Source organism: Tyto alba, unplaced genomic scaffold (genome assembly GCF_018691265.1).
Source record: "Tyto alba isolate M040663 unplaced genomic scaffold, T.alba_DEE_v4.0 Super-Scaffold_38, whole genome shotgun sequence".
In the NCBI taxonomy this organism is placed as follows: domain Eukaryota; kingdom Metazoa; phylum Chordata; class Aves; order Strigiformes; family Tytonidae; genus Tyto; species Tyto alba.
The window spans coordinates 41391572-41402075 of record NW_024881313.1 but is presented as its reverse complement, the minus strand read 5'-3'; the positions used below and the strand labels follow the sequence as shown (position 1 = coordinate 41402075).

General features: G+C 68.6%; 1 protein-coding gene across 6 annotated transcripts; it reads left to right on the top strand.

Annotated features, from left to right (window-relative positions):
• Positions 1-931: 931 nt before the first annotated feature.
• LOC116961651 (zinc finger protein 282-like) lies at positions 932-9947 on the top strand. 6 transcript variants are annotated; one of them, XM_042801645.1, is made up of 7 exons: positions 1203-1649; positions 2620-2919; positions 3167-3293; positions 4726-5088; positions 5287-5640; positions 6370-6483; positions 7090-9947. In XM_042801645.1, the coding sequence occupies exons 1-7, from the start codon at positions 1626-1628 to the stop codon at positions 8151-8153; spliced, it is 2346 nt and encodes a 781-aa protein (XP_042657579.1). In that variant the 5' UTR covers positions 1203-1625; the 3' UTR covers positions 8154-9947. The 6 variants fall into 6 exon arrangements, with proteins under 6 accessions (XP_042657577.1, XP_042657579.1, XP_042657580.1 ...); XM_042801646.1 differs by having other exon boundaries at positions 4726-5162; positions 5427-5640; XM_042801644.1 differs by having other exon boundaries at positions 4726-5170; positions 5237-5640.
• The last annotated feature ends 557 nt before the right edge of the window (positions 9948-10504 follow it).

The window sequence follows — 10504 nt, the reverse complement described above, 5'->3', positions numbered from 1 at the left end:
GGGGGGGGGGGGGGGGGTGGGGGGGGGGTCCGGCCGGGCAACGCGACGGCGGCTCCCGGAGGGGGGGAGGGGGGGGTCCCGCTGCGGAGCCCACTGGGCGCTGCCGGGGCCGCGGTGCTGGCCCGGGAGGTGGGACACGTCGGGGTCTGCCAGCCTCACGCCCCCACAGTTTTCCCCCCCCCGAGGTCAGTGCCAGCCCGGCAGCACCCAGTGTCCCGGTGGAGCGTTTTGGTCCCGGTCCTGGGGGGGCCCCTGCCCAGGCCACCCCGGTGGGACCCTGACCCACCAACCCCCCCCCCCCCCCCCCCCGGGACGGGCGGCCCCGGGCAGGGCTGGCAGTGCCCCACCCCCGCGCCGCCGGCTGGGCCCTCTCCCCAAACTGCTCCCGAGGTGCCCCCCCACCCCAGCGCCCCCCCACCCCAGCGCCCCCCCACCCCAGCACCCCCCACCCCAGCGCCCCCCCACCCCAGCGCCCCCCCACCCCAGCGCCCCCCCACCCCAGCACCCCCCCACCCCAGCACCCCCCCACCCCAGCGCCCCCATCCCACTGCTCCCTCTCCCCAGTGCTCCCTCTGGTGCCCCCCCCACCCCAGTGCCCCCCCATCCCAGCGCCCCCCCATCCCGGTGCTCCCCCCCCAGCGCCCCCCCATCCCGGCGCCCCCCCATCCCGGTACTCCCCCCCAGCCCCCCCCATCCCGGTGCCCCCCCAGCGCCCCCCCATCCCGGTGCCCCCCCATCCCGGTACTCCCCCCCAGCGCCCCCCCATCCCGGTGCCCCCCCATCCCGGTACTCCCCCCCAGCGCCCCCCCATCCCGGTGCCCCCCCATCCCGGTGCCCCCCCATCCCGGTGCTCCCCCCCAGCGCCCCCCCATCCCGGTGCCCCCCCATCCCGGTACTCCCCCCCAGCGCCCCCCCATCCCGGTGCCCCCCCATCCCGGTGCTCCCCCCCAGCCCCCCCATCCCGCTGTTCTCCCGGTTCCCCCCGCCGAGGCGCGGCCGGAACTCGGTGCCGCGGATCCGGTCCCGCTCCGGGTCGGCAGCGGCGGAGCGTCCCCACTCCCCGGTACCGGGGCTCCCCCCGACCCCGGGGCTCCCCCCGAAAGCCCCGGGCAGGTACCGCGGGGCGGGGGGGACACGGTGGCACCGGAGGGGGGGGGGGGGGCGGGCAGGGGCGGGCAGGTCCAACCGGGGGGGGGGGGGTGTCTGTGGGGCGGGGATCGGTGACACCGGCGGGTGGGAGGTCGGTGAGACCGGGGGGTTTGGGTTTGGCGGCACCGGGGGAGGAGTGAGTCTGTTGGGGGACCCCGGGACAGCGGGGGGGGTTTGGGGGGCTCCGGGACACTCGGGGGGGGGCAGGTCCCGGGGCGGCCGGGGGGGGGTCCCGGGACACTTTGAGCGGTTTTGGGGGGCCCCGGGGCGGCGGGGGGGGGGGTGGTTTTGGGGAGCCCCGGGGCGGCGGGGGGGGTGGTTTTGGGGGGCCCCGGGGCGGCTCGTCCCGTTCCGGTGTCACGACTCCCGCCGCTGTCTCCTCCCGGCCGCCAGGGGGAGACCAACCTGCGTGGAGGCCCCGCCCCTGCAGGCGGCGCCCCCTGGCGGCGCGGCGGGAGCCGGTGGCGCTGGCGGCCATGTCCCGCCGGGCCCCCGCGAGGGTGAGCGGGCGAGGGGGGGCCCGGGGGGACCCCTCGGGGTGCCGGTACAGGGGGGCGGGGGGACCCCTCGGGGTGCCGGTACAGGGGGGCGGGGGGGGGGGAATCCCCCAGGGGGGCCGGTTCGGGGGGGATGGGGGATCCCCAGGGGTGTCTGGGGGGGGCCTAGGGGTGCCGGTTCAGGGGGGCGGGGGGGACCCCTCGGGGTGCCGGTACAGGGGGATGGGGGGGGGACCCAGGAGTGTCTGTTTGGGAGGATGAGGGGGACCCCTTGGGGTGCAGGTTCAGAGGGATGGGGGGGGCCCCGGGGTGCCGGTTCAGAGGAACTGGGGGGATCCCCCAGAGGTGCCGGTTCAGGGGGCTGGGGGAGCACCCCTCGGGGTGCTGGGACAGGGGGATGGGGGGGGACCCAGGGGGTGTCTGGGGGGCACCCAGGGGTGCGGGTACAGGGGAACGGGGGGGGTCCCCCAGCGCTGCCAGTATGGGGGGATTGGGGGGGACCCAGGGCTGTCTGTTTCGGGGGGCTGGTGGGGATCCCCCAGGGGTGTCGGTTCAGGGGGATGGGGGTGGATCCAGGGGTGTCTGGGGGGGACCCAGGGGTGCGGGTACAGGGGAATAGGGGGGATCCCCTAGGGCTGCCAGTACGGGGGGCCTGGGGGGGGCCCAGGGCTGTCTGTTTCGGGGGGCTGGTGGGGATCCCCCAGGGGTGTCGGTTCAGGGGGATGGGGGTGGATCCAGGGGTGTCTGGGGGGCACCCAGGGGTGCCAGCTGAGGGGGGCGGGGGGGGTGTCTCCTTGGGGTGCCCGTCCAGCAGGATGGCGAGGGGCGGGCGGGCAGGGTCTGCTGCGTCCCCTGGGATCTGGGGGAGCCCCGGGGGGGGGGGGGGGGTGCTGAGGGGGCCCCACAAACGGGTCCCCAGGGCTGGGGCTTCCCCTGCTGCCCTTCACCTCCCCCCCCCCCCCCCCCCCCCCAGGATTCGGGCACCCCCAGGCGCCGGGCGCTGCCGGCCATGCGGCCACGGGCCGCGGCGGAGCAGGCGAGGAAAGCCCAGCAGCTGCAGGAGCTGTGGAGCCGGACGGAGCGAGCCGAGCGGAGGCTGCTGGCCTGCGAGAACCTGGTCGGGGAGCTGGGCAGCAACCTGGCCGCCCTGGGCAGCCTCCTCCAGGACTACGGGCACCTCCAGCAGCGGCTGGACAATGTGGAGAATCTCCTGAGGAACAGGAATTTCTGGATCCTCCGGCTGCCCCCCGGCTCCCAGGGCGAGGTCCCCAAGGTAACGGTGTCCGGGCTGGCCCCCCGGTGCCACCGCCGGGGCTCTGCGAGGGGGTTGAGGAACCCCCCGAGCCGGGGGCTCGGGTGGCTGAGCGCCTGCGAGTCCTGGACTCGCCGCCCACGGGCCCCGGAGCTGGGCCTGCCCCGAGCCCCGCGGGCGAGGCCGAGCGCTCCCTCTCGCCCGCGCGGGGTTTCCAGCTCTCAAACCGCGTCGCAAGTCAGCAAGCGCGTCCTACTTGTGATTGCAGGTGCCCGTCACGTTCGACGATATTTCGGTGTACTTCAACGAGCAGGAGTGGGAGAAACTGGACCCGTGGCAGAAGGATCTGTACAGGGCTGTGATGAGGGGGAACTACGAGATGCTCATCTCCCTGGGTAAGGCACAGGGCTGGCGCCGCCGCGGGAGCTCCCCACGGCCGAAGCCGAGGGGCTGGAGCAGCTCCCCTGGGGGGCCGGGCTGAGAGAGTTGGGGGGGTTCAGCCTGGAGAAGAGAAGGCTCCGGGGGGACCTTCGAGCGGCCTCCCAGGGCTTAAAGGGGGGACAGGGAAGGTGGGGGGGGACTCTGGGTCAGGGGATGGGGGTAGGACGAGGGGGGATGGGTTTAAGCTGCCAGAGGGCAGATTTAGGTGAGATCTAAGGCAGAAATTGTTCCCTGTGCGGGGGGGGAGGCGCTGGCCCAGGGTGCCCAGAGCAGCTGTGGGTGCCCCCTCCCTGGAAGGGTTCAAGGCCAGGTTGGACGGGGCTGGGAGCACCCTGGGCTGGGGGAAGGGGGCCCTGCCCAGGGCGGGGGGGGCACTGGGGGGGCTTTGAGGTCCCTGCCAGCCCAAACCAGCCTGTGGTTCTGTGCAGCCCAACTGACGGTCTCATTGGGAGGGGCAGGACGCCTGTAGTTTGCAGAACCTCCCCCGGGCAGTCAGACCCCCACGTCTTCCCTCCTCCCTGCTTGTAAGCAACGAGCAGTGTCTGTAAGAGAGAGCTGTAGCAAATAACAGTGATGATAATACAAGCAAATCCGATTGTGAAAAACAGCCACGTGAGGTGCTGTTCCTAATGACTGTGTAAGTGGATCCCAGGGCCAGGGAACCATCGTGATCTGCCAGCACAGTTCAGGAATCACTCTGGGTGAAGCTTGATAATTGGACCTTGAACTAGTTCTTGTTTTCCGTCTACGTACCCCGATGTAAAGCGACAGGGACATTTCCATCTGCCTTGGTAAAGAACTCGCCTAATCATGCCCGGTCTTTCTAAGAACACCCAACATGTTCTTGGATGATTTGGGCTGCAAGATATTCCCCCCCAAGAGCTGGTTCTCGGGCGTGACCAGTGACGTGCTGCTCTGTGCAGCTGCTGAAGTTGAGGCTTCATTTTTCTCAATAATATCCTGTAGAAACAGAACAAACTTGCTCCTCTCGTGGTCCCTCTGACGCAGACATCTCTGCAGAGCGGGAAGTTTTCTGCCCCTACCCTAGGACGATAGCTCAGAAGAATTGTTCTTCAAGTGACTGCTAAAGTTGAAATGGGAGGAAAACGTTCAAGATAAAGCCCTTCCCTCTCCTTTTAAGATTTTACTTCATGCTCTGTTGCTTCGATCCTCTCTGCCCTCGAGCTGCAGCTGTGCTTGTGGGTGGGTCCTGCCGCGGGGCCAAGCAGGCAGCACCACCTTCTCCTCAGAGCGCGGACAAGATCTTCGTGTCTGTCCGTGCTGGCTCTGGGGTTAGGGAGGGAAAGGCCGCTCGGAATGTGACAGAAGGAAGGTGTAGCCAGTTCTAATAAACCCTGCTGTCCTCTGCTCCTCCCCCGTGTGCAGACTATGCCGTGTCCAAGCCTGACATCCTCTCCCGGATCGAGAGGGATGAAGAGCTCTGCATCGAAGATGGCCAGGAGCCCCCGCAGCCACGTCCCACAGACAATCAGGAGCCCCCACAGCCACGACCCCGAAATGATCTGGAGCCCCCACAGCCACGACCCCGAAATGATCCGGAGCTCAAACAGCCACGACCCCGAAATGATCTGGAGCCCCCGCAGCCACGACCCCGAAATGATCTGGAGCCCCCACAGCCACGACCCCGAAATGATCTGGAGCCCCCACAGCCACGACCCCGAAATGATCCGGAGCTCAAACAGCCACGACCCCGAAATGATCTGGAGCCCAAACGGCCACAACCCCGAAATGATCCGGAGCTCAAACAGCCACGACCCCGAAATGATCTGGAGCCCCCGCAGCCACGACCCCGAAATGATCCGGAGCCCAAATGGCCACAACCCCGAAATGATCCGGAGCCCAAACGGCCACAACCCCGAAATGATCCGGAGCTCAAACAGCCACAACCCCGAAATGATCCGGAGCCCCCGCAGCCACATCCTGGAAATGATCCAGCGCTCAAACAGCCACGACCCCGAAATGATCTGGAGCCCAAACAGCCACAACCCAGAGACGATCAGGAGCCCCCGCAGCCACGTCCTGGAAATGATCCGGAGGCCCCACAGCCACGACCCAGAGATGATCAGGAGCCCCCACAGCCACGACCCAGAGACGATCAGGAGCCCCCACAGCCACGTCCTGGAAATGATCTGGAGCCCCCGCAGCCACGACCCCGAAATGATCCGGAGCCCCCGCAGACAGGCGTCCCAGATGGTCAGAAGCCCCCCCAGACGCCAGAAGAGATGGAGCAGAAAGAAGAGGCTTTGGGAGATGACAAAGCCCGCAGGGCAGCTGGCCCAGGTGAGTTCCGTGGGTGCCAGGAGGACTTGCTTCCCCCGGCCATCCCTGGCCCGGCTCTCGCGTCTGCTGGCAGTGTGTGGGAGAGGGCACGGCAAGGCAGCGTGCTTCGGGGCGCATCGCCAGGGAAAGGCAGAAGTCCTGGGGGGTCTTGTCAAGGGGTTCGAGGGCCTGGACACAAGGCAGAAGGGGAATACCACCCGTGGAGCGGGTGGGGAGGATTTAGGAGGGATGAGGTGGCTCTGCAGAGCTGACAGCATGAGGCACCTCGGTGTCTTTCCTCCCAGCCCTCCCTCTGCTCTTGGTCCTTCCGTGTGGCCTCACACCAGTTCCTTCTAGCACCTCGCATGCCTTCCGTAGAATCTCAGAACCGCGGAGGTTGGAACAGACCTTTGGGATCATTGGGTCCAACCGGTACCCGGGCACTGCCGACGGCACCACTCAACCACGTCCCTCAGCGCCGCATCCGCGCGGCTTTTAAATCCCCCCAGGGACGGCGACTCCACCGCTGCCCTGGGCAGCCTGTGCCAGTGCTTGACAGCCCTTTCCGGGAAGGAATTCCCCCTCCTATCCGATCTAAACCTCCCCTGGCGCAACGCGTCGTAGCTGCTTGAGCCGCAGCGTTCTGTGGCTCTTCTGCGTGCTCCCAGCACAGCTCCAGTCAGCGTCGCAGCAAAGCAGGAGGATGTGAGCGCTCCGCGGGTCTTTAAAATCGCTGTTCTCTGCAAACAGAACTCCCCATCGTGGTGATGAACGTCATGTCCCTGAGCGCGCAGAAAGAGGAGCTGCGCAGGGAGGATCAGTCCGAGACAGAGATGGAAGTGGACCCGGCTGAGACCAACCCCAGTGAGTAACCCCGTGCCGGGCAGACACGGGCCGTGCAGCCAGGGAGCAGCTCCCCGCTCGCTACCACGCTAGAAATGGGGAGGGAGAAGAACGTTTTCAGGCCTCTCTTTTTATCAGGGAGCAAGGGAGGGGGCTGGCGTTGGGCCCTGCAGCCCTGCGGGAAGAACAGCGGTCCGGTCGGGGTTCCTTCCGTCAGCAAGCGGGGGAGAGCCGGCCGCGGCTCTGCTGGCGGTCCCGCGCCCGAGGGGAGCGAGGGGCCTGACGGGCCGCAGGCCGGCCGCCGCTCCTCGGAGATCTTCTCCCCCGCGACGGCGGCGCCGCGCCGTTAGAGGTGGATCCCTGGGTGCCCCCGTCCCCGACGGCGCCGCAGCGGACCACGGCCTGGGTCTACCTGGGAGCAAAAGGTCTGCCCCGTGAGGCCACGCTGGGTCGCTCAGGGCGGTGTGGGCAGGGCACTGGGGGCACCCCCGCCCTTTCCAAACTGTGTTCTCAGCTGCGTTGGTAGCTCGCTATTGCCGAAGGCCTGCTCAGCGCTCTGGGACTGGGCCGCAGCCTGGGCTTGTCCCGGGAGCGTGACTGAGCGCCGCCCGTGGCGTTGCGTTTCAGGAAAAGGCTTTTTAACGGGAAACGGCACGGCGGCGTGTGAAGAGGCTTCTGCTGAAAAGGTCAGGGTGAAGGAAGAGGAGCCTGAGGCGCTGCAAGAGGTTTCCGCACCCTCTCCCAGCGCGGAGATCCAGAAGTGCCCCAGGGGCGAGCAGGCCAAGGCCAAGGGCAAGAAGAAGCCGAGCAGGTGCGCGAGCAGCAGCCTGCTGATGGGCAACTGCCGGCGCGGCTACGTGCGCGAGTGGGCGCACCCCTGCACCGAGTGCGGGAAGCGCTTCCGTCTGAAGATCAACCTCATCATCCACCAGCGGAGCCACGCCAAGGAGGGGCCCTACGAGTGCGCCATGTGCGAGATCAGCTTCGCGGACAAACGCCAGCTGGACCGTCACCAGAGCATCCACGTAAAGGACAGGGCCTTCGGGGCCAAGGTCTGGGGGAACGTCCACCCGGAGCTGAGGACCCGGCCGAGGAGGAAGCTGTGCAGGGCTTTCTGCGGAGACGCCCACGGCCTGGGCAGCGGGCCCTACGCTGGGGGGCCCGGGCTGGGCCAGCCCAAGGAGGAGCTGGACAGAGGGAGCCCGGCCAGCGCGTGCCCCCCGCAGCAGCAGAGCCCCAGGTCTCGTGGCAGGTCCGTGATGAAATGCAGTCTTTGCAAGAAGAGCCTCTCCTGCTCCTTTTCCCTTCGGCGGCACCTGCAGATCCACCTGCGGGACAGGCCGTATTGCTGCCCCGCCTGCCAGAAATGCTTCGCCCGCAGAACCCACCTCTCGCGCCACCAGAAAACGCACAACCACCTGAAAGCCCTGCCGGCGCTCCGGCAGCCCCCGCCGGCCCCGGCCCCGGCGAGCCGCCGCCGAGGCGGCGAGGAACGGCGGCCCGGGGGCCCGAGCCGCCCCCGCCGGCGCGCTGCTGGGGGGCCCGGCGGAGCTCGGCTGCGCCGGGAGGTCCGGCCGGGCCGTGGGCAGCAGGGCGGCCGGCGCGGGGCCGACGGAGAAATAACAGCGGGGGAAGAGCCGAACTGCTTGTGTCCCTGGAGGGCAACGGCGAGCGTGGATTTTGCACACTGAATTCCAGAATTCCTGAATTTCCTGAATTCCAGAAGGAAGCGAAAGCCTGGGCACCACCCCAGAGAGCGAATTACAGAAGCCTCCCGTGATCCAAAATGCTTTACCGTTCCTCGGGCTCTCGCGTCTGCTGCCTGATGCACAGAATTTTCCCCAAGCGGAGCTCGCCCATTACTTGATGCTGGAGCTGACCCCTCGCTTTTGGAAACACAATTCCACGGTGAAGAGGACAGAGAGAAGGGGCTCGGGCTGGCGAGCCGGGCGGGATCCCCACGGGACAATTCACTTCGCTTAAAAAGTCTCTTGGCCAGGGCGCTGGATGACGAGATCGCGGCATCTCCGAGACCCCCCCCCCCCCCTCGCGTCCTGGCCACGCTTGTTGGAGAACCCACCCTGGCGAGGACACCCGCTGACCCCTCCGTCAGGTTGCCAACACCTGAGCGTTGCAGGGGAAGATCAGCGGAACAAACCGACCCACAGTATTTTGCGCCCGCGAGGGCGCTGCGCGTGTTCCTGAAGCTCCCGGCGGCACTCCTCCCTCCGGCACGGCCAGCCCGCGCGAGCCAGCAACACCCCCGGGAGTTACTTCGTTCCCTCAGGACCAGCCTGCACAGATGGAGAGTCACTTTAGAAATAAGTCACAGGTAAGATTAACCCCGCGCCGCAGCAGCAGTTCACGCGAGGACCCTTCCCGGGGCTCAGGTGTGTTGGTTACGCGCGTCGACGCCGGCTCCGGCACGGGACCCCCCCCCCGTTCTCCGAACTGCACGTCGCCTCCTCCCGTCACGCGCGGAACCCCTCCGTAACTAATCCTACGAAGACCTAGTTCTGCTAGCTACCTCAAACGTCTTGTGGAGCGAGAGCTGCCCAGAGGCAGCCGGGTAACCGGATCCCAGTAAGCGCCGCCCGCCAGGGCCAGGGGCGGCTCCGGTGTCCCCCGGTGTCCCCCCGGCATCACCCGCGCGGCCGCGGCCGGAGCCCGGCGTGCGCCACGGGCAGCACGACCCGTGCACAGAGGGAGGAGATGGGTCCGGGTGGCATCGCCGTGCGAACCGAACAGAGCAGCTGTTAGAACTCCCCAGGTTTAGTTCTCCAGGTGTTTGGTTGGTTGTTTTTTTGTTGTTTTTTTTTTTTTTAAATGGCGTTGTTCGATGTAATTGTTTGATGTCACTTTCTGTCCCTCTCCGGGCAGGGCGCGCGGGGGAGCCAGTTTGCTTCTCGCATTTTTCATTCCTGGCCGTTCAGCGGTCCCGACGGGCGGCGGGGGGTGCCGCTGGGTGCTTCGGGGGGGGCCGTGTCCCGGGGTGACCCTCAGCCGTGCCCGGCCACCTCCCTGCCCCACGGGCACGGCCCAGCTTGGGCACGGCCCGCTGCTCCTCGGCCGGCTTCCCTCTGGTCCCCGTCCCCAGTGCCAGTCGGGTTGTCCCCGCGGCCCCCGAGGGACGGTGCCTCCCTGCCCCCGAGCCCCTGGGGGTTTAGAGGGGCGGTTGATGCCTTGTGGTCGTGCGACGGCGGCGGGTCGGGCAGCGAGCTGGCCTCCGGGTGACCGGGCTGGTTATCCCCGGCCCGGGTGGAGATCCCAGCAGCCCCCCCAGCCGGACCCAGAGGCCCGAGCCAGCCGGTGCGATGGTGCTGCCGGTGGGCAACGCCGCCCAGGCGGGTGTGGAGGGGCCGGCCTCTCCCCGGGGGCTGACTGCCCCGACCTGTCCTTAAGGCTGGTGTGACTGGGACCAGCGTTTCCTGTGAACTCTCAGATCCCTTTCTCAGGCTGTGGAATCAATAAAGTATTTGTACGTCTGCCTGCGTGCGGGGGTGGGGGGGGGTCTGGCACCCGCGGGCACCGTCCCTGCAGGAGGAACCCGCGCCAGCCCCGGGCGGAGGTACCGAAACCCGCGCTGGTCCCGGGAACATCCCAAGGGCGAACGCGTGGGGCTGCCCCCCCCCCATTTCAGTGGGGCTGGGGGAGCCCCGAGAGCGGGGCTGTGCCTGGGGCGGCCGCCGGGAGAGCCTGGGCCCGGCTTCTGCTGCCTCCCGGCGCTGAGGAGCCCCCCGAGCCGCCTCTGGGGTGACGCAGGGGGATGCTCTGGCCCTTCGCCGCCATCCCGCGCCCCGCTGGACACCGCCCCAGCACATCCATCCCTTACACCGGGCCCAGCACCCCGCTGTGTGCCCCAGGGCCGGGCGGAGGGGCAGGATTGTCCCCCCCACCCTGGCACCTGCAGCACTGCGTGGGGCAGCCCGGGACCCCCCCCCCCGCCCCCGGGGGCTGCGCCGCCAGCGCTTGACGTGGCCACCGAAGCCACGGGGCTGCCCTCAGCGGGTATGGGCGCCACAACCCCAGCCCAGCCCAGCAG